The sequence below is a fragment of the Balaenoptera ricei genome, chromosome 1 (genome assembly GCF_028023285.1).
Source record: "Balaenoptera ricei isolate mBalRic1 chromosome 1, mBalRic1.hap2, whole genome shotgun sequence".
Classification (NCBI taxonomy): domain Eukaryota; kingdom Metazoa; phylum Chordata; class Mammalia; order Artiodactyla; family Balaenopteridae; genus Balaenoptera; species Balaenoptera ricei.
The window spans coordinates 33,365,189-33,388,718 of record NC_082639.1 but is presented as its reverse complement, the minus strand read 5'-3'; the positions used below and the strand labels follow the sequence as shown (position 1 = coordinate 33,388,718).

At 47.0% G+C, this 23,530-nt stretch overlaps 1 protein-coding gene across 3 annotated transcripts in view; it reads right to left on the bottom strand.

The window, feature by feature from the left end:
• CTPS1 (CTP synthase 1) overlaps nucleotides 1–11,123 on the bottom strand; it is a 29,922-nt gene extending 18,799 nt beyond the window's left edge. The window contains exons 1-5 of one of the 3 annotated variants that reach the window (XM_059919933.1): nucleotides 11,008–11,123; nucleotides 7,511–7,690; nucleotides 5,406–5,576; nucleotides 3,011–3,111; nucleotides 2,080–2,196 (exon numbers count right to left, since the gene is read on the bottom strand). In XM_059919933.1, the coding sequence (XP_059775916.1) occupies nucleotides 2,080–2,196; nucleotides 3,011–3,111; nucleotides 5,406–5,576; nucleotides 7,511–7,676 (555 nt within the window). In that variant the 5' untranslated portion in view covers nucleotides 7,677–7,690; nucleotides 11,008–11,123. Of the gene's footprint in view, nucleotides 1–2,079; nucleotides 2,197–3,010; nucleotides 3,112–5,405; nucleotides 5,577–7,510; nucleotides 7,691–10,183; nucleotides 10,203–10,886; nucleotides 10,959–11,007 lie in introns of those variants that run through there. The other 2 variants (XM_059919934.1, XM_059919932.1) reach the window with 2 other exon arrangements.
• Between the last annotated feature and the right edge of the window lie 12,407 nt (nucleotides 11,124–23,530).

Genomic DNA, 23,530 nt, shown 5'->3' with positions numbered 1-23,530 from the left:
CCCTTCCAATCTAGAAACTCCTATCTGGAAATTTCCTTGAATTATTTAGATCAGGAATCAGAAAACTTTTTCCATAAAGGGCCAGACAATAAATATTTTACGTTTTGTGGGCCACAGTCTCTGTCACAACTACCCAACTCTGATTTTTTTTTTTTAATTTTTATTGGACTATAGTTGATTTACAAAGTTTCTGCTGTACAGCAAAGTGAAACAGTTATACATATACATATATCCACTCTTTTTTAGATTCTTTTCCCATATAGGTCATTATAGAGTATTGAGTAGAGTTCCCTGTGCTTTACAGTAGGTTCTTATAAACGTTTTAATACAAATGGGCATAGCTGTTTTAATACAAACGGGCAGAGCTGTTTTATTTTCAAAAACAGAGGGTGGGTTAATTTGGTCTGTCTGTTGACCTCTGGTTCACATCACACTTCCCTCTCCATTTCTATTATTTTTTTGAAAATCCCATTATTTGGATCAGAACTCCTAGACCAGCCTCTAATTCTCTTGCCTTTTCTCTCCTATTTTCTCTCTCTTGACCTTTCTTCTCTACTTCCTGGGTATTTCCTTAAACTTCTTTTTCATTCTTGCTATCCAATTTTTAATTTCCAAGAATTCTTTTCTGTTCTCTGAATGTTCTCTTCTTAAGGTATCCAGCTCTTGTTTAACAGATGCAGTTTATCTCCTCTTAATTCTGAGGATATTAATGATATGTTGCTTTGTTTTCTTTTTTTAAGGTTTCCTTTTCCTACTCCCTGCAGAGCCTCAATTTCCTCTGTTTTTTCTGTTGTTCTGGTCTCTTGCACGCTAAATGCTTTCTCCAAATGTCTGGTGATCACCGGCTGCCGGCTCACTCTAAAAGCTAACCGGAAGTTCTGTGAGTGGGTGAGCTTGTCCACCAGGGTCCTCACTGTGGGAATCTGGCTGGTCTGTTTTCACTGAGGAGCCTCTGAGGGCAGTGTGTTTTCTCCTGGGTTAGCTGCATACCCCAAGAAGAATCTTACAATCTCCTACGCAGACGGTCCCTGCCTGGCTGTGATGATTCTGCAAATCAAGTAGCAGAAATTACACTGTCCCTAGTGCCTGCTCATCCAGAAAAAGCCTACAGTCTCTGCCAAGACAGGAGAGGGACTGATGCCCAATTGTGCATAACAGGGAAGGGGATGCCAGGGTCTAAGTGCTTCTGAAACGGCAGTTATAACGAGCCCCACCCCCAGCCCCAGAGGTGCCCGGTGCTGCCCATTCCTGGGTCTTCGGGGTTCTGCAGGGCGAGCAGGGTTGCTTCCCTGCTTTCTCCGCTGCAGGCTTAGAATCCAGCTCTCCCAGGTCTGCTCAGTCCATTTCTACATGGCCATCTGCTTTCTGCCTTCCTAATTTTTGTCACTACTGACTCCATTCAGAGTAATTATCTTTGTGAATTTTTGTCTTAAAAAGAAATTCCCTCCGGCTTCCACAGTGGCACAGTGGTTAAGAATCCACCTGCCAATGCAGGACATGGGTTCGAGCCCCAGTCCGGGAAGATTCCACATGCCGCGGAGCAACTAAGCCCGTGTGCCACAACTACTGAGCCTGCACTCTAGAGCCTGTGAGCCACAACTACTGAGCCCCCGTGCTGCAACTACTGAAGCCCACGCGCCTAGAGCCTGTGCTCCTCAACAAGAGAAGCCGCCACAATAAGCCCTCGCACCACAACGAAGAGTAAGTAGCCCCTGCTCGCCGCAACTAGAGAAAGCCTGCGTGCAGCAACGAATACCCAACGCAACCGTAAATAAATAAATTAAAAAAAAAAAAAAAAAAAGAAATTCCCTCTACTCCAGTTGTAGTGGAGTTTCATCACGTAGTAAAGACAAATGGACACATGCAACCCACTGTCTTTAACTGCAATTTCCCTGATTAATTTTCCAAATGTTTTCCATTTGATCTTTTCAAAAAGTATGATTGTAATAATTTAAAGTTCACAAAGAAGTGTTTTATTCCCTGCTTCCTGCACCTCAAATATTTGAAACAGATAAGGAATGAAAACCATCCTCTCCTCCCTCCTCTCCATCCCCCAAAGTAAAGCTCTGAATGCCTTACCTGAGGAACTAGACTGACATGAATGTTACAGAAGTTCTCTCTTTTGACCTTGAACTGGAATTGACGGAAGGCCTCAATAAAGGGCATGCTTTCTATATCTCCTACTGTCCCACCAAGCTAGAAGAACAAAGTTAATTTAGAGGTTAAGCACTAAACCTTCCTTTTGTGGTTCAGGTGTCTAACAAACATACTCTGTCATCTCAATTCAATGATCAGTAACAGTGTAATGCAGACTCCCTGGGCCTGTAAAATGTCATTTAACATACTGACACTGGACGTTTCCTTGTGCTAAAAGATTACTTTTTATGATAGGTTCAACATTCCCCAAGGTTATCATGGATCTTTCCACATCATTTCAAGAAAACGGTCAGGTGAAAGATGCACTAGGAATTTTATTTGTATGAAGAGTCACAAAGCAAAGAAACTGTAATCTTATCTATTTAGCCATAAATAACTTCCATATTAAAAAGCAGTTATAAAACAAACTGCTGGAACTTTTGAGTCTCCTGTTTTCACAGGAACACTGAGATCCAACAGCTGGGATCAGCAAAGCAGGAGTACAGAAACTAAAACCAAAAAAGGCTCATTCAGAGGGATGAACATTCCTGCCAGAGGAAAGCTGAAGGTCGGGTCACCTGACTTTCTCAAGAGACAGACGAAAATGCGTCATGCCACTCTTATCGGTACAATTCATACCAAGCAAAGGTATAAATGCTGAACAAGGAGAACTGCGTGGACAAAATACTGCTTTCGATGGTGCAGCCACTCCACATGACGGTGACTGTGCCCTTACCTGCCACGCTGCCCTTCAGAGGGTCAAGGGCTTCACAGGCAACTGGCTTATCAGTTGCTGGTGGGTGACTAAGGAGGAGAAAACGTACACCTGGTCACATGCGCAGGTACCACAGAGTTCCAAACAGACTCAACAAACCTCAATAACACACACTTGAGGCTCCAGGCCATCTTCATCCACGGGTATTAACGCCTGTCTCATTACCCACTCCTGGATTGCATCTGTGATGTGCGGGACGACTGAGGAAGAGAAAGGACATACGTGACCCACACGTCCCATCCGCATCGACTGAGGCAGACACACCCTTTGTGACAACAAACTGCAGAGTAGCAGTGGGTCGTAACAATATTTTTGAGACCCCTCTCAAATGCCCTTAACAAATCACACTACCCCCGGCCTCCCTTCCAGATTTCCTGGTTGTGACTAGAAGCCCTACAGGAGAGCAGGGCCTCGAGGGGTGACCTGAGCCACCTCAGAGCAGTGGGTTCAAAGCAGAATCTACCCTGGCCACTCCTACTGCTTACGGCTGGGTGGGGGGAGCACATCACACCCTTTTTCAAGGACAAGAGAGCACCAGGACCCTGTTCCATTACATTTCCAGTCTACCCAAGGGTAGATAACCTACTGCAGAGACAGGGCAGTGCAGCAGGGTGGTCGGGAGCACAGCATCTGGGGCCAGAATGCCTGGATTCAAGTCTCAGTTCCACCACTCGTTAGGCGTGGATCTTTGGGCAAATTACCTAACTATTCCTAAGTTCGATCTCCCTATCCGTTAACTGGAGGTAAGAGCTTCTACTTCCTGAAGTCATGGCAGCGATAGAGCACTGGTGAGCTGCTGAGCAGAGCCCTTGCGTGATGGTGCTCATCAACCCCAGCCATGGCTCAGCGCTTTTTAAACCACAGTCGTGGGGCTCAGAAGGCCAGCTCCTAAGGGGCAGAGATTGCTGTTTAACTTGCTATGTATAGAACCGGCAGTGCCTCAAGCACAGGATATTACCTATTCCACACACAGCAGCCAAAGTGGTCTTTTAAAATGCAACTCAGACTTCACCACTCCCAGGCTTAAACTCCTGAATGGCCTCCCACGGCTCTGAGTAAAATGCAACCCCCATGCCGTGGCCCTTCAGGAGGCCCCGTGGAACCCGGCTGCAGCCCACCTCTCCCACCTGCCCCTTGGTCTCAGTGCCGTAAGTCTCCCTCCTGGTCCCTGACCAGGCCCCTTGCAGCCGGGGACCTCTGTCCGCGCCGAGCCCCCCTCCTTCTGCCCTTCCCAGGGCTGGCCTCCCAGCTCACACGCCCTCTCTTGGAGGCTTTCCCTGCCCACCTGTCCAGACTTGCCTTCCGCACCACTCTCTCTCTCTCTCCGCACTCTATTTAGTTCCCTCTCAGCTCCTATCAGACAACTCACTTCACCAGTTTGGTTTTTTCTCTCCCAGAAGGTAACCTCCATGAGGACAATGGCCTCACTGGGCTTGTTCATCATGCACTCCCAGTACCAGCAAGGGTGTGACCACACTGAGCACTCAAGAAATCGCTGATGAGTGAATAAATGAATTAATACACTAGAGGCCTAGAACAGCAAACTGTCTGATCAAGATCACTGCAACTCCTAATCGATTCCGTTCTGTGTGTTGGGAGCTCAAGAGAAATACTCCACTGACTCAGCTCCTTTAATTCTCCCAGCAACCCGGATAGGTAGGTACTGTTATTATCCCCGTTTCACAGAAAAGGAGATTAGACCTCAAAGAGGGGAAGTAATCTGCCCATGTTCACGAAGCTGGTTAAGTGGCAGAGCTAAGACCTACACATGACCCCCTAGCCCAGAATCCGGCCAGGGTGGCCCCAGGGGAGAGACAGCCGTCAGCGTGACCCTCAGCCTTCAGTCCAGTAAAGACCAAAGTCAAAAGCAGATTTATTCTCATAACTCAGATGAGAGCCACTCTTCAGCAAGCCCCCAAATCTGGACTTATGCCATCATACTAGACCTGTGGCTTTCCAACACCCACTTTTAAAAAGCAGCACTAGGCTCAAATGATCGCTGTGCAAAACCTCCACCCAGCAGACAGACAGACGCTGTGCTGGTGAAAGCTCAGGAGGACCCAGAGACCCGCTTCTCAGACTCCCTCTAGCCCATAACCAGCCCAAAGACCAATGGACACAATGGGAGTCCTTTTCCTTCTCCCTGTCTATACACAGAACGTCCCAGATGCACAACATACACCATCTGGCTTACGGCCCTCACCTAGTTGCCGTCATCACTTCACACTCATCACTGTGGAAAAACAAGAGCTCTCTGAACTCAAATCATGAAGCTGGTCTGTCAGCTTCAATGCCATTCACAGAGAGACGGGAGCCTACTCAAGTTCCTTTTTGAGTAATCAGCCATGCAACTCTGAATTTTCAACTGAAGACATAGTTCAGTAACAATACCTTGATACTTTCATGATGAAATTGCATAAAAGGCACATTTTTATACACAAAAGAAATTAAACTGGCTAAGACTTTTAAATCTTGAAGGCAAATCCAGTACTACCTTGGACGGTTTTCCCCAAGTAATCTCCTTTGCGTTCCTTGTTAATAACGTACTGATAGATCTTTCCAGTGGTCAGATTATTGTCCTTGGTGAGGCGGATGTCAAGAAAACGTTCATAGTTACCCAGGTCAAGGTCTACTTCCCCACCATCATCCAGCACAAAAACCTCACCTGCAGTGAACAGTGAAAACGGTTAGGGTGCATGAAAGATACACATACCATGGCCCAACTTGAGTTCCCAAATATAAACACTTGAACAGAACAAAGTCTGCATTAACTTGACAGGAAGCAGGGAAATTTATTTCTAGAAAAGTAAATATGACAAGAAAGAAAAATCACCAATCATTCTGCAAAAGGTTAACTCCATACTTCAGTTTACCACCAAACTCAGTCTGAATTAGAATATTCTGTCATGAAACAGCATGGAATGAACAGAAGGAAACTACAGCCAAGCAAGACACAGAGAACTTTACATGGTATGGTATCCGCCACCTAAGAAAAAGAACTTTCGACTCAAGTCTCCTACCTGAGCAGAGAAAGGTTTGAATGTGATAAAAGTAGGATTTGATCCAAAAACTTAAAACAAGGTATATATGTTACAGTCATGTTGATTATAGAAACCGGCTTCTGGGCCACACTTTAGTCCAAAACAAAGGTGTGAAATTGCTCAAGTTTCCTCTTATTCCTTTGTTTAACATTCATTCCTTGAAATGTCATTCTAGAAATTCTGCCCCAAATGGGGCCTTCCTACCATCACAATGGGAGACAAGCCCAAAAATAGGAAAGTAAAAATGGTCTTGTTTTTCCCTCATCCTCTGCTCTCAAGAATGCTGAAATATTGCTCCAATTTTTTCCATCCTTCCTGACACTATTTATTACATAAAGATTTTTGCTCTGAGGACACTCATAGATTTTTACCTCACATTAGAAAGTAGGAGTATGAAAACAATTTAAAAACTTGAGGGACTTCCCTGGTGGCGCAGTGGTTAAGAATCTGCCTGCCAATGCAGGGGACGCGGGCTCAAGCCCTGGTCCAGGAAGATCCCACATGCCGCAGAGCAACTAAGCCCTTGCGCCACAACTACTGAGCCTGCGCTCTACAGCCCACGAACCACAACTACTGAGCCCACGCACTGCAACTACTGAAGCCCACGCACCTAGAGCCCATGCTCCGCAACAAGAGAAGCCACCGCAATGAGAAGCCCGCGCACTGCAACGAAGAGTAGCCCCCACTCACTGCAACTAGAGGAAGCCCGTGCACAGCAACAAGGACCCAACGCAGCCATAAATAAACAAACAAATAAATAAATAAATACTTGAGAAGTATTTTTTAACATGTCTCAATAGTACATCTACCCCCAATTTTAAGAAATTACTCTCTTAGGCAATTCAGACACAGTTACACATCACACAGTTGGTAGGTAATCAGCAATAACAAAGAAGTATAGTGCTGTTTTCCTACCCTACCTTAACAGTTTCTACTTTTCACTCACTTCGAAAGATGCTTGTTTTTACTATCCAAATTCTGTTAGCAAAACAGAATCTCAAGCATACAGATCATCCAAATTCAACATCTATCTGTTGCCTGAATCCCTACAAAGTGGTCCTTTGGTCTCTGTTTGAACACCTCTACCAAAGGGAACTCACAAAATCTTCACCCCACTTTTGGAGAGCACTTACTATTATAAAGATCTTACACTGGGCCAAAATCCATGGCCTTACAACTTCTATCCACCCATCCTATTCCTAAAGATTGGGGCCACAAAGTATAAACATAATCCCTCTTCTCAAATATTTGAAGAAAGTTACTGTGTCACCAGATATCTTTCTTCAAGAGAAGAGACAAACTTTCATTCAGCTACCTAAAATATCATTCCTATTACAGAAACCACTGAACTCTAATCACTCCATTGCCTATTAAGATTTCTGCTTCTTCTCTGTCCGAGTGAGAAAAGCATCACTCTGCTATGCTAAGGACCCTTCTCAGAAGGCAGGAAGTGGAGGTCATGGAATGCAAAATACACACAATTTCCAGGGGCTGACATTTTCTTTCACATATTACATAATTATTTTTAAGTAAGAAAAAGGAAATGCATTTTGCTTACCATGCTCATAAGGAGAGAATGTTCCTGCATCAATGTTAATATACGGGTCAATTTTAATGGAGGTTACATGTAAACCACATGACTTGAGTATTGTGCCCACACTGCTGGCAATGATTCCTTTTCCAATTCCTGATATGACACCACCAGTAACTAGAATGTACTTCATTTTTACTTGTTGACCTGGGAAAAAGAAAAAACATACCTCAACAAATCAAACTGATCTGGGTTCAAATCTTGGCTCTGCCACTTACTAGCTATGAAGCCTCTAGGAGCCTCGGTTTCCCTATCTGTCACATGACTTTGGAAGGTTGTTATATGGGATCCTAACAAATGTTTCTTGGATCACTCAATGGCTTTAATCAAGTATGACTTGAAAAACAACTGCTAATTAAATAATGCAGCTTTTGTTTAAAACTTTGACAGCTAACAACCTTGACAGCCAACATAATTAAAAAAAAAAAAAAGCCAGCTCTGTTGATAGAACATTATGCCCCCAATGCTGGCTGCCACCGCCGCCAGACACTGGGATGTCAGGCAGGTGTTTCATTATTTTCCCTACATGGGGAAAAAAATTTCAATCTTGGATGAGCACTCCGATTCCCCATGGAAGAGATAATGTCTTTGGCTAAACTAAAATTTATCGCCAAGAAAACACAGCTCCTCTAGGTTATGGAAGACAGCATAAAAGAACTTGAACATTTAAAAGGAGTAGCAGTTAAAACTAAAGGTCTTTTAATTAAAGGTAGCTCTCTTCTGAGATGTAATAACTTGCTCCTTGCCAGCAATCTCTCCCAGGTATGCCATGAAGAGAGACTATATATATTGGAGGAAAAGGACATCAGACAATAAACCAGTCTGAAGCACATAATGGGCAGAGGACTCAAAGAGAGGGGAGATTAGATTAAATCCTAAGAGCCGGACAGTTGTGGCAGGGAATGGAAGAAACAGACTTGGTGAGAGATAAAAGGGATGGATGGATGCAAGAGCAGCAGGGGCAAGAGGTGAGCAGACAGACAGCGACCGGCTCGCCAGGGAGAATTTATCACTGGCCCCGGCTTTGGAGGCTCAGAAATAGCATTTGGTCAGTAAACCTGAATGTGATCAAAATGAGAAACACAATCACAAGTAGAAGAGAATGCTTGCTTTGGCATGGTCTGGGACATTTTCCTCCTCTGGGAACACTTCTTGTGAAGCCAAATTATACTAAAAATAAGCTCAGAAGGGAACAAGGAAACTGGGGAGTTCTGCTTGAAGCATTCCCCCTCCCTGCTCCGCTCCGCTCCGCTCCTCCCCAAGGCAGGAATAAACATACTCGGCAAAGAGATGAGAATGCTCAGAATGTCTTCCCCCCTCGGACAGCAAGGAAAACACCCAACCATGTCCTGCTCTTTCTATTCTCTGTTGCAGCACTCCCAAAAGCATGCTCCTTGGTTTCGTCAAAATGCATATGGGATACCCAAAAAGGGCTCTATGGACAGATAAATCAGAGAAATGCTGGTTAAACAGTCAACTGGTTTCTTTAATGCAAGACCTCTGGGAGCCTTTAATAAGCTAATGTGCACTGCGATCTCCCAAAAGGGATATACAGTCTGCAGTTTCCCTAAACTTGTTTGACCCCAAGTCCCTAATATTTGGGGGAAACACTGCTCTGTCACTTCACAGCTGAACAGTGTCTTATTGACATGTGAACATCAGACCTGGCTACATTTTAGAGACATCCTAACCAGGCATATCCCTGAGACTATACCCTGGACTCACTGACTAAATTTTGGATGTTCTAGAAATTCCTCAGCCATCCCGCGTGGGTTATAGAGTGGGTTACTTCTCTAGAAGACTCATCTCATCCATTTGCATTTGATTGGCCCCAATTTTACTCTAAGAAGATAACACCTCTCTTTAGGGGAGATGCCTGCAGTCCCCCACAGTGCCTGGCAATAAATATTCCCATGTACTCAGAGACCAGGCAGGAGAGGCTGATGGGAGCCAGTCACCCCCATGTATGGACTACCCTGTAGGTAAGTGCTACTGTGCTAGACACTTCGGGGACTACAAAAATTACTCAGACTTGGGCCCATAGCTCAAGTTGCAATCCATTTTGAGAGACAGAACATTTACAAATAAATGAGTAATCCAGTGATGGTAGGAAGCAGAGGGACGATGTGTGACAGGTATAAATGGAGAAGAAGAGAGAGCAGAAAGCTTTCAGTGGCAAGCCCAGGGTAAGGACCATGGCCCGTGAGAGAAGTGAAGGGAGGAGAGGATCCAGATGGCTCCCACTGTGTTGACCTGAGACTTGCAACAGCCTGGAAGGGAAAGGGAACAGAGTGGACAGGAGGTACAGCTATCTACAGAACACAGAGGCAGGGCCAAGGAAGGACTGGGGGTGAGGGGGTGAGGGGGAGATGGTGGGAAATAAATCGGAAATTTAGGCAAGGGGCCAAATCATGGGGCAACCTGAATGCTCAATCTGAACTTTAGTCTGAAGGTGATGAGAGACATGGGAAGGTTTTCAAGCACAAAAGTAACAGAAATCAAGATGCATCAAAGGAATTCATCAAAGATGACACAACAACAAAGATGTTGTTGTTAAATGCTGAGATCCAGTTCCAGCTCCACCACTTGTGTATTGGGACCTGTCAAGTCACAGAAGCCGCCTGAAGCCCAAGTCCTTACATCTGTTAAACCGGGTTGAGAATCTCCGCATCGCCTGTGTCACAGGACTGCTGAGGATTCACAATTATAATTAGTGTGGACCTAACTGCGCCACGCACACGTAGTGAACTTCTTTAAAATGCAGCATCTTCGTTCCGGGCGGCCGGGAAGTACGGAGGCCAGCTGTGGGGCCGAAGCCGACCTTTCCCCAGCACCTGGAGGCCGTCCGGCTCCGCGAGCTCCCAGGCCCCCTCCGCCTGCAGAAGTCCGGGCGCGCCGGAGGGGGCCGCAGCCAGGCCGCCGAGCCCATCCCCCACCGCGGCGGGCCTGGCTCGGACCTTGATCCCCCTCCAGCGAGGCTAAGGCCGTGCCTTGAGACAGAAGGGGCGAGGGCCGCGGCAGTCCGAATGGAGCGGCGACCGCCGGGCTGCTCGGGGCGGGCTGGGCAGCGGGGGCTCCCGAGCCTCTACGGCCCTCTCCGTCCCACGAGCCACCCTGGCACCCTGGTCAGGCGAGCCAGGCCGCGCTGATATGGGCGCTGCCGGGCCCCGCAGCCCGGGCCCCGCGGCCTTTCCCCGCCGCCCCACGCCCCCCGCGGCCGGTCTCCCCGGCGGCGCCCGGCCACGCGGCCCCGTGCGCGGGAGCCGGCTCCTCGCCGGCCTGGCCGCCCGCCCCACTCCCTTTAGGCACGCAGCCCATTGGGCAGGCCGGCGGGCCACCTCACCCCTGATTGGTGGGAGCTGTGTCTGTCACCGGCGGTGGGACTGTCCCGCACCGGGCTCTGCTCCTGCCTCTGACTCCTGCACGGGAGAACAGCTCCCGCGGGATCCCTCGAGTCAGCCTACCTGAGGCCGCCTTTAAATCCTGCCGTCCGCTAAAGAGCTAAGAGGGTGACGCTCACGCTGAGCCACCGGCAGCCAGTGCACCAGCCCGACCGCATGCGCCGGGCAGTCTTTCACGGAGGCGGGCTCTAGGCGGTGCGCACGCAGAGGCGGGGGGCGGGGTGGGGTGCGGGCCCGCCCCGGGGCGGGACCTGGGTGCGCCGGGCTCAGGGTCCGGAGTGCGCCGGCGCGGGGCCGGCGCGCTTTGCTAGTAGTGGGGCCGGCTACTCCGGATCATTTTCCCAGCGCTGTTGTCGCACGGCAGACGCAAGAGGTACGAGACGGGGCAGGTCATGGCGTTTCTGCCTTGCAGCCTTTGTCACAGCCAGTGGTTCAGGCTTCCTCTTTTGAGGGGGAGGAGACCATGTTTTGACTCACACCTGGCAAATCCATCGCCTGGCTCCAGCCCCCCCTCCCCAAAGGCCTTCTAGGAGAGGCGAGATCCGTCACACCGTGTCCTTGAACCGTCCGACCTTGTGGGCAAGGTGGTGCGACCCCAACCCATCTCTCTCTCTCACGCGGCGCCCTCTGAACCAAGGGATGCCGACAGTGTCACTCTCCGCCTCTATTACAGGGAAGGCCAAGACGGCGGCTGGGCGCTGGCTCCTTCCTCATCTGATGGGAGTAAGAATGAGAGAAGCAGAAAGAACAGCCGGTGTGAAAGCCCTGGGGCCCAGGAGAGCCTCGCCCAGCTAAGTTGGAGGCCTGTGTCGCTGCATTGGAGAGAGCCAGGGGAAGAGAGATCAATACGGCGTGGCCACACCGCGCAGAGCATTATAGACCAAGGATTTTCTTTCCCCCTAAGGGCAGTGGAAAGCCATAGAAAGTTTTTTGAGGAGGCGGCTTGGTTTTGCTTTGAATACTGAATACATACACCTGTTTTTTTCTCCAAACACTATACAAGTGTATACTTAAAATGTAAGTCTCTGCATCCCAGTGTTCTGTTTTCTTTCTTAGAAGCAGTTTGTCAAAAGTTCTTGTATACCTTCATTAAAGGATGTAAAGAAAAGGTGTGACGTGATCAGACTTGTATTTCAGGGAAATGACTCAACCAAATGGATTCCAAGAAACCAGTTAGGAGGTTTCTGCAGTGGCCCCAAAGAGAGGCTTCTGGCTTCTTCCATCTGAATCACCACTTCTCCTGCTCTGCAAGCTGCACTCAGCTCCAGACCTAAAACATGCTTCGGGTGTTTTACAGCCACACTTCTTTCAAGAAGCATTTGGTGTTTATCAAAGTGCCTGGGACGTGACAGACACTGAGAACATACTTGTCGAAGTAACGAAGGAGCTGTAGAAGATATAAAATTAGCCCCTCACTTAGCCACTCTCCTGGGTGACCACTTTACCCTTTCCTCTCCTTCTGTAAACCTCTACTCTCTCTCAGCGGATGGTCTTGCTTCCTATTTCACTGAGAAAATAGAAGCCATCAAGAGAACTTCCTTGAGCTCCCACCACCCTATCCATCAACCTACTTTCGTCTGTGCATACAAGCTCTGCCTTGTCTTCTGTGCTGTGGACAAACTGTCCATAAGCCTCTTCTCATTGCTTCAAGTGCCATATCCTCTCATCAGTTCAAGAATGTCCCGCTAGTAGTTCTCCCCTCCTGCGTCATTGATTTTCCCCTCTCCTAGATCACTTCCACTAACATGATGCAGTTTCTCCCATCTTAAAACCAAACCCCTCCCTTGACTCTACGTAATTCTCTGGCTATCCCTCCATTTCTCTGTGCCCCTTTTCGACACAACTAGAAAATGTTGTTTACGCTTGCTGTCTCCAATTTCTTCCCTCTCTCTTGAACTCATTCTGTCAGGCTATTGCTCATGTAATTCCACTGAAACTGCTCTTGTCAAAAATTAACTTCTACCTTCCCCCACCTCGTCTCTGTATACCAGCCTAGACTCACAAGCCCCAGATAAAGACACCAGTGTGGCTGCATATGCATGATGTGAGTGTGTGTGTGTGTATTTGCATATTTGGGCAGCTCCTCTCACCCACCTTGAGCTCACAGACTCCCTGTGGACTTCTGGGTGCAGCCATCCTGTGCCCACATCCTGCCCCTAAACTTACTACTTCGCTAACAGTGTTTGTCACAGCTGGTCACTCCTTCCTTAAAATGTGTTCTTTACTTGGTTTCTAGGAAACCACTTTCTCAGTTTTTCTCCTATTTCATAGGCCTCTCCTGCATCTCCTTTCCGCCTCCTGACCTCTAAACATCGGTATGCCTCAAGGCTCAGAAGATCCCTTCTCCACCTATAATCATTCTCTGGATGATCTCATTCAGGCTTTAAATACCAGACTTTAAATAGTAGGCTTTAAATACCATCTATATTCTGACAACTCACAAATTTGTATTTCCAGCCTAGACCTCTCTCCTTATCTCCAGTTTTAGGGCCCTTCTAAGCACGAGGTCCCAAAGTCTGCCCTGCGCAAATGTACAAAAGGCCACGCACTTTGTCTTCAGCTGCGACAATTCTGTGCTGCTGTTCATGCTCCAGAGCTCCCCCTGGGATCAGGCTGAGGCTAGACTCAGCTAAACCAGGGATTGCAACCTTTCTGTAAAGGGCCAGATAGTCAATATTTTAGACTTTGTGAGCTATACCATCTCGGTCACAACTCCTCAACTCCATCTTCATAGCCCAAAAGCCACCATAAATGATACGTAAACAAAATAAGTGTGACTGTGTTCCAGTACAACTCTTTAATTACAGAAATACAGATTTGGTCTGAAGGCCAGTTTGCCAACCCCTAAGCTAAACACACCTCTTGTCCAGCTTCTTCCTGCCCTATCCTGCCTCCCTCATTCCCTTACAGGGTGCACTTGAGAGCATTCCTCAATTATTACCCGGGAACCCCATCTCAGACTTGGTTCCTAGGGAGCCCAGCCTAAGGCAGCACACCTCCTGCAGGTCCCCCCCGTAGTGCACTCGCTTACCTTGAGACACTTCTCACAGGGGGCTCACATTGCCTACTACTTACTTGTCTGTCTCCTCCACACCAGATTGTAATCTCCCTGCGGTTACCTGACCTTTCTGTGTCTCAGTTCCCTTATCAGGTACAGTCTTGTTCACCTTTTAATAACCAGGATCCAGCATATTTAATTCCCACTACTGCCCTGTGATATACATGCCACCATTATTGCTGTACTTCATATGATGAAGCCAAGACTGAAAAGCATAAATGCCCTCCCAAGAGCACATATAAAGTTTCACTTTGAATCCTCTTTCCATTTTGCACCCCTCATTCTACCCATCACCAGATCTTGCTTATTGTTTTCTAGCCAAGGCTCCTTTGAGTTACTTTTTTCACTTTCACATCAATATGCTGTCATCCTAGCCTGGCATTCTGGTAGATTATCTGCTGGAGCAATGGGGCAGGAGAGAGCCTACAACTATTGACTTAAATTTGTTGTTTTTTGTTTTTTGGGTTTTTTTACCAGATTGGAGCTATTTATTCTAAAATTACGTTTTACTTAGTTTTTAATAACTATGTAAACAGTACAAAATTCAAAAGGTAAAAAGGAATACACAGTAAAAGCCTTCCCCCCATACCTATGCCCAGCGACCTAGTTTTCCTCCTCGCGACAACCACTAATACCAGTTTCTTGTTTATCTTTCAAGAGACACTGTGCACATGTTTGTATCCTTTCTTATTGGCTATATATTGTTTTAGCATGAATGTGTTATGTTGGATTTTCCTCCCTTGTGCTAGCTTTCTTTAATGATGTTATTTGGCGAATTAGATGGTATACCCTCACTTTGTTCATGAAAGGATTTAAGGCCATTTGTGTGTGTGTGTGTGTGTGTGAAATATGAGAGAAAAATGAAGCAAAGGAAAAATAAGGGTAGGAACTTTTTCTCTTTAATGATACCCCATTGCCTTCAGGATAAAGTCAAAACTGCACTTTGATGTATGAGGCTGTGCAAAAACTGGCCTCAGTTAACCCCTCTAGCCACATGACCCACCCTAGGCTCTAGCCACACTGGACTCATGAGTACCCTGAACATGCCATTTGTTCTCTTTCTCACATCTGGATCTTCACACAGACCACCGATGGAATATCCCCTTTGTCTTACTAAAGTCACATTTCAGCCTGGCCTTCACGTCCTCGAAGTAACTCATCTGGACAGCCTCCTTCCCTTGAGTTGGGGTTCATCTTTCTCCCCCATGTTTCTATTGTTGCCTGGATTTCCCCAAGCATAGCACCTACAGATTGTGGGGGGGGGGTTCTTTTTGTTTTTAATTTATTGATTTATTTTTGGCTGCATTGGGTCCTCGTTGCTGCGCACAGGCTTTTCTCTAGTTGCGGCAAGCGGGGCCTGCTCTTTGTTGCGGTGCGTGGGCTTCTCACTGCAGTGGCTTCTCTTGTTGCGGAGCACGGGCTCTAGGCGCATGGGCTTCAGTAGTTGTGGCACTCAGGCTCAGTAGTTGTGGCTCGCGGGCTCTAGAGCGCAGGCTCAGTAGTTGTGGCACGCGGGCTTAGTTGCTCTGCGGCATGTGGGATCTTCCCGGACCCAGGGCTTGAACCCGTATTCTCTGCATTGGCAGGTGGATTCTTAACCACTGTGCCACCAGGGGAGCCCAAGAAATGATTTTTTAAAGTACGTAAATCCATGTAAAGGCGGGGAGAACAGGAGAGATGACAGGAGTAAACATTTTGGAAGCAAGAAATTAGATGAATGAACGAAAACTGAGCAAACTTAACAAAGACAAAACCCCAGCCAGCAGTGGGGAAACAGAACCGAGTCGGTTTACACTGAGGGCAGGAGGGATTATTACAGGAATGAGACCTTGTACAACTGTAGGGGGAGCTGAGGAAGTGAAGGTCCGGAGTGGGGAGAAGGGGGATCAGAGAAGTCAGTAACAAATCCTCCTAGAAAATGATCAAAAGTGGACAACGTGGAGCTTACTGGGAAACAGAGAAGCAGGGTGTGTCCAGCTGCTGGGAAGGGGGGCTTGTGCAGAGGCCTGTGGGGAGCTGGGGCCTCGGGTAGCTACACGGCAGCGGGCCCAAGCCTCTGGTGGTGTGCCCAGGGCCACTGTGGGCATTTGGGGAGAGGAGCTGAGTGTGGCTAAGAGCACAAGTTGGACCCCACCGAGCATGTCTGCATCTGTCACCATGTCCCCCCTTCAGACAATAATGGTGCCACTGTGCTTCCACCCCCGAATCCTCACAGCAATTCCTCCGTTGGACCCTCTCTCACACGGAACTCTGTAGGGAAAGGGCTTCCAGGAAATATGGTTCCACTTTAACCAAGTTGAGAGTAAAACTTGGAACACATCGAGTGCAGGGGACAAGCGGTCGGAAGGAGGCTGGACGCCGGCTCCAGGGGTACCACAGCAGACCCAGCTTGCTCGTGCCTGGAATATGGGGTGAGAGAAGGAAATTCCGTCTAGGATGATGCTCCTGTAGCTTTGGGGCTCTCCTTCCACTGAATGCATGTCCCAACTAAAACACCCTCTACTTTTCCACTTGGAATTGTCACTTTCAATTTTGAATGCCTCCAAGTCGTGGCTCTGCTCTTTGCCTTTCATTCTCTGTCAGACCCTGGCTTCCCATTCTGGTTGGCAGCTCCCGTACCCATAGCCACTCAGAGTCCAAGCTAAGTCTTGTCACTGCTTGGCGGGGCGGGAGGGGGGCAGGGGGGCAGGGGGGCGCAGAGCTGCAGTGAATCCTCCCCATAGCCCTCCCAGGCCTTTCCTCCAGGCAGAAGGGAAACGCTGCTTTCAGCCGTGAAGGTCCTCTTTCTTCTCTAGCGAGCCCAGCCTGCCTCTCTTACCTTCTCCAGAAAGCGCTGGCCTCAGGTCTGCATTTTGCCTCACAGCCTCCCTCTCCGGCATAACTCACTTCTCCAGTGTGAACACCTGCGTTCTTTAGAGGCCTCCTCCACAGCCAGTGTGTGAAGGGTCCTGAAAGCTCACTCTGTTCCTACAGGCCCAGGGTGTACTCTCTTGCCTTAATCAAAGGCCACCTTGCCCCCGGCCGACAGGAAGCTAAGCCTCCATGACAGACACCCTAATAGCTTAGCTAAGATAAATATTTCTCTCTCACTTACGTAACAGCTTTCGGGTGAGTGGTCCTGGCTGACAGGCTGGTCATCCAGGGACCCAGGTTCCTTCCATCTTGTTACTCTGCCTTCCCAAGGGTGTCATCCTCATCTGCGTGGTCAAGGCTGGGTTCCTGCCGTGGCTGTATTCACATTCCTGCAGGAGTGGGGAAAGAAAGGAAGTGAAGGGAAAACGATTTCCTTTTAAGCAAATAATGTAGAAGTTGCCCACACCTTTTCTGTCACATCCCACTGGTCAGAACAAAATCAGAGGGCCACATCTCGGCCGTAGGGGAGGCTGGGAAATGTTATCCCTAGCAGGGTGACCATCTGCCCAGGTAAACTCTTACGACTATGGAAAAAGTGGAGAATAGATTTGGGGGGAAAACAGAAGTCCACCACAGCCTGGCTGCCACCTAAGGCCTAGGGATAATCACTCTCTTCTGCTTGCATTGCTCACTTCTGGTCATATCCCTTCCCCTTCCCCATCCCAGACAAAATTTACAGTCTACTCAGACCTAAGTTTTCTCGAAAAACATAAAAATGGCATCATCCGGGGTAGCAGATGCTGTCATCACCCTGCCCACATCCTTAGCCCTCCAGGGCACATTACCCTGCCTTCCAGCTCTTTGTTCCTGAAAATCTTCACCTAGGAGTTTCTGTGGCTACCAGAGCCAGCTACGCACGCAGGGCAGGCCTGATGCACTGGAGAATTAACGTCCTTCCCCTGAGTCCAATTCAATGCAGCTCACCTCAACCAATGCTGATGCAAGCCCACCTGTTCCGGGCTCCATGCTGGACACCAAGGATGCAGAGAAGCCCAGAGCTCCATCAGCACGTGCTAGATGCCAGGCGCAGTCCTGACTGCTCTACCTGCATCCCTCATTTACTTCTCAAGGCAGCCCTTTGAGGTTGGTGCTCTTCTTCACTCTATTTTACAGATGAGAAAACTGGGGCTTAGGAAGTGTTAACACCTGCCCAAATCCCCAGCTTGTAATCAGCAGAGATGTTTGTCTGACTCCAGGACTACTGAATCTGATGAGAGATGCTCCCTGGCCCGAAAGCAGGGTGGGTAAGGGAATAACTAACAATCTATGTTGAACCCGACAAAGAAACATGTGAAACTAGACGGAGGATAGTTTCTTTCACCTTCTTGCTGGAGAGAATGTGTTCAGGTGGAGAGCTAAGGAACCACCACACCATCCCCGGGATGGCTTACATGTGGATTGTTACCTGGGGGCAAATACAATTCTATATTTTTAAGCCACCATTATTTTGAATTTTTTAATAACAATCAAACTCTTTTAACTCAGTGCTTCCCAATGCTTTTCACATCGTGGAACATGTAGAAAATGACAGTATTTATATGACACATCAGGGTGTACTCAAGATTTGGGAATGTGTATATAGGACTGGGTGAAAATACTAATTACATTTTCTGGATAGTACATAATTATGAAAAGAAATAAAATACAAAGTATTTAGGAAAATAGTAACCACTGAATTAGGAGAAAACTTCCAAATAACATCTTTTCAAATTTTTGATAAGAAATCAGCTTGCTTCCATGAACATTTTATAATAGGTTCTATATTTGAAATGGCCACAAAGTTCCTGATTATGTTCTTCCAATTATGGTCTCTTCGAGTTCATGAACATCACAATTGACAAGAAATGTTCCCAAGCAGATGCTGTGAATGGCAGTGAGATCTATCATTTTTCCCCCACTTGTCAGAAACTCCTTTCTTGTTCTTAATAGAATTAGGATCCTTTGAATTTTACTTTAATGATGCAATTGTTCTCTAAATCTAGTGATTCGGCTCTTTCTTTCACTGAAAAATGTAATGTTGAAATTTCTCTTAATAATATAAAGGCCTTTAGAATACAATAGTACTTTGTTCAAGTTAAGTACTTTAAAATTATGATGAAAATTTCTTCCAGCTTACACGGACAATGCTCTATTAGTCTGAATCATTTTTCTTTAGGATTCAAACAATAACTTCAACTTAGTTCCCCAGTCGTTTCACTTCTCCAAAAGTAAATTTTTTCTTTGTTTCCATAAATGTTGTTAGCACATATTAATATTGTGTGGAAGGACCCAAGACCACCCTCAGGCTCAATGATTTGCTAGAAGGACTCACAGAACTCAGAAAAGGTGGTATATTCATGGTTATGGTTTATGACAGTGAAAGGATCATCTTCCAGGAGTTGGTCAAAGGTTAGTCCCAAAGACCTTTGCAATGTGCAATTTTGGGCCACCCATGCCTGCTGCGTTAACTCATGACTACACAAAGATACTTTCCTAGGATTCTTATAATTTTTGATCAAGTTCATTTAGACTCAAAAATGTCAATTAAGTAAGTCATATTTTGAAGCCAATTACTATCCTTCAAAAAAAATTGTAAAGCGAGCCTGGTTCACAATTTTTACATTTCATTTTTATTATTTTTTTAAGCTCATAAAGTCTTGATAAAGCTCTCTTTGGAGAGTCAACCCATTTCTGTATGAAACAGCAGAAAGTACTTTTATTGTCCTATTTCTTCCCATAAGGCTGAAAATATACATGGCTGAGAGCCTTGGGTTTTAATTCACCATTTTGATCACATCATTGATTGTGGAATTCAGGAAATCTTTACAGACGATAACTTTCTATGAATGAAAGAATGTGCTCCTGAAATCTCAGGATTTGGGGAATGAACTTGTGAAGTAAAGCCTTGACATTGTGTTGTTGCAGCCACCCCAGGAGACCATATACTCACCTGGTGTTGTCCATTCAAGGTGCTCATTTACCTCTGACTGCTTCCTCCTCACTGGGTTCTGAGAATTCTGCTGCTGCTTCTAACTGACTGTGGTTACTGATGCCTGTAGATTCGTCACTCTGCAATGCAAAATTTTTGGAGCTTCTAGATTAGCTTTGGTTCTATGTCTGAGATGTTTTCAATGCATCCATAAGATTGTTTGGAAATGGCAACTTCTCTATTTGCTTCTTCAGCCCCAAACTTAGTGCTGCTGATTTTCATGTAGACTGGTGAATTGAGTGATTCTGCAAATGGGTGAGATATTTGACTTGGGCTATTAAGTGCAGGCTATTAACTTGCAACCGGTTTCTTGTGCTCTGCCTGAAAGTGTTGTAACAGAGCTTATAAAAGGACTTTGTTTCTTGCCTTGCAATGACAGACATTTACCGAAGATCAAGTCTTTTCCTGCAGTTTGCAGTTAGGTATAGGCAGAGGTGTTGTCTTTCTGCTCCTCCATCCTTAGCATGAAGCTTTTATTCTCACATTTGCCTCTATGTGTCCTCATGATCACAAGGTGGCTGCTTTAGCTCCAGCCTCAGGTTCACATTCCAGGCAGGAAGAACGGTGCAGCAAGGAGGAAGTGGCGCCTCCATCAGGAAATCACTGCTTTCTCAGAAGCCTTCAGCACACCTCTACTTACATCTCAGTGTCTAGAACTGGCCACCCTAGATGCAGATGGGAAATGTAGTTTTTTAACTTGGTACATTGCCTCCTTGGGCAAAATCAGATATTGGTTTCCCTAATCTGGCCTCAACTGACTCTCAGATTTCATCTCATAATTTTTCCCCTTGACTTCTGTTCTTCAACCTTACTGATTATGACAGACAATGTTACTGCTCCATCAGGAGCCCTTCAGATCCCCTTTTCCCACTGTGTGTGTGGCCCCCAGCTTTGATATGCTTTTGTTTCCAATACCCAGTACCCATAGCTCTTTTGGGTGGCAGGGCAGCCTTTAGTCTGCTGAAGCCCCCTTTGCCCACATAAAGCGTCTGAGCATTTACATCTCCTTGGAGTGACCCTAAATCAGGGATTGATGGGAATATGAAAGTCTCAGTTGCCTTCGATTGGGACAAACTCTAAGACGTAACTCATGAGCCAGAGCTCCCTTTGGGATCAGGCTGAGCCCACCCTCTGCAGGATTCTGCCTGAATACAATCTTTTCTTGGCTTCCTTTTCCAGCCCTGCTTCCCCCGTGCCCTTGCTGGTTACTCCCCACCCCCATCCCTAAGGGAGCACTTAATAAATCACTTGCACACAAATTCTCATCTTAACATCTGCTTCTGGATTCCTTGACTTAAGACACTGGCCTTCTCACTGTTCCTAGTATATGCTAAACCTGCTCCTACCACAGGACCTTTGTACACCATCAGGAAAGCATGTATCTCTCAGAAACATGCACAGTCCAGAGCTTCACTTTGCTCAGGTCTTTGCTCACATATCACCTCATCAGTGAGAATTTCCTTAACCACACTGCCTAAAAAAGTCCCCCTCCATTAATTTCTATCCCTGCTTAATTTTCTTTAAATTTCATTTATCGCTGCTTTAATGGGATATAATATATTTTATTTTTGAGGTAAGAAAACAGCTCTTTAGATTCCATTAGCATTTAATGAGGCACTGAAACTGAGCAGGACCCTGTGGGGTTCCTGGGCATGGAAGACTTTCGAACAGTTGCTAGTCAGGGAAAGGAGGGGATGCAGAGACAAAGGAGGAGCAGTCAAGAAGCAATAGTGCAGCTTTGAGGCAGGTCCTGGTTCCACCTCAAGGGATACACATAATATCTTTCAGCTCTTTTACAGAACTAAAACCCCTAACAAATGGAAGATGTTAGCATTCTTCATTCCAGGGAAGGTCACAGTTTGATAACCTCAAGAAGCTCGTCAGGAGACCACCTGAGGCCAGATTAAAGGAACCAGAGAAGCTTAATAGGAGACCACCTAGGCCAGATTAAGGGAGTGCAGGCCCTGCACACACCCTGATCCTTATCAGCAACCCCGCCCTTGAACCATTGCTATAAAATTCCTCACCAAATCCTCCCATGTTGGGACACACAGTTTTTCACGTCATGAGCCTGCTGTGTTCCCCTTTGCCTGGCAAAGCAATAAAGCTATTCTTTTCTACTTCACCAAAAAACTCTGTTTCCAAGATTCAATTCATCACCAGTGCACAGAGGCTGAGTTTTCCACATCAACACCAAAGCCGAGTCCGGAGCCCCCAAATCGCTCATGGTCTCAAGGAGGATCCAGACTCCACAAACTTGTACTTACATGCACTGCGAGGTCTCTGTAGTGGTCTATGGACAGGGTGATACAGGCAATCACTTCTGCCTGGGAGAATCCAGGAAGGCTTCATGGAAGAGGCCATATTTGACATTAAAGAAAGAGTACATTTCTCAGGGAGAGAACGTAGTTTGCAGTCCTATTGGGAGGAATAGCATATGGGAAGGCATAAAATCATGGCCTGTATGTGTGTATAAAACAGAGGGCTCCCCAGAGAGGGGCAGTTTACTAAGGACAAGGCGGGGTGGGAGGGAGTAGGGGTGAAGGTGGGCAATGACTTTGAGTGTTTAGCTTTGTCCAGAAGGCAGTGGAGAGCCATGGGTGGGGTTTAACCTGGTAGAGGGTCAGAGCTGGCTTTTAGCACATTTCCTCTGGTGGTGACATGAACGAAGTCCAGAGGGGAAAACAGGTCCCTTCTGACACCCATCCACTCACAGCTCCAGGTGCAGAGCTGAGCTGTTGGCACCAGAGGGTGCTATGACCTAGGACAAGGGCCTCTAGTCTTCCCTGCCATGTTTGTGGTCACCACGCTTCCAGCCCTCAGAGACCAGTCACACTTCCAGCTGGGTCACCACTGCTGTCTGGCTGTCAGCACACAAAGCCTTGGGAAGTCTTTTGTATTGCATCTTGTTATTTGATTTCTCTTTCCATGCGATAATGACTGAGACTGAGGTGCTGCTGGCGGTGCAATGGGGAATAAACTTCATGTCTTAGAGCGTATGCTCTAAACCAGAGGTGCTCCAAGTGGGACTCCTGGGGCCAGCAGCAACAACAACTGCTGTGAACATGTAAGAAATGCAGGTTCTCAGGGCCCACTCCAGACTTACTGAATCAGACACTCTGGCCCAGCAATCTCTGATTTCACCAGCCCTTAGTTTGATTCTGATGCAGAGTCAATGTTGAGACTCATTGGTCTAAGAAAGTACTGCAAATACTTTCCATACAAATGTATGAACGCCAAGGGGGGAAAGTGGCGGGGGTGGGGGGTGGGGTGGTGGTGGGATGAATTGGGAGATTGGGACTGACATGTATACACTGATGTGTGTGGAGTGGGTAGCTAATGAGAGCTTTCTGAACGGAAGAATGGATGAAATTCTAAAATTAAAAAAAAAAAAAGAAAGTACTGCACAGTGTAGTGGTGCCCTCGAAGGAGTGAGTCCAGTGTGATGCCGAAAGGCCCCAACTCAGATGAGCAAGAGCCATGGGAGGCTTCCTGGAGGAGGTGTCATAGGAGTCGGCAGCCAGGCAGGGGAGGGAAGAGAAAGGCATTCCAAGCAGAGGGAACAATTGTGCCAAGCCCCATAAGAGGGAGAGCTTAGTCTTTTAGTAGACCCCAGCTGGAAGGGGACTTACCCAGAGGGGCTCAAT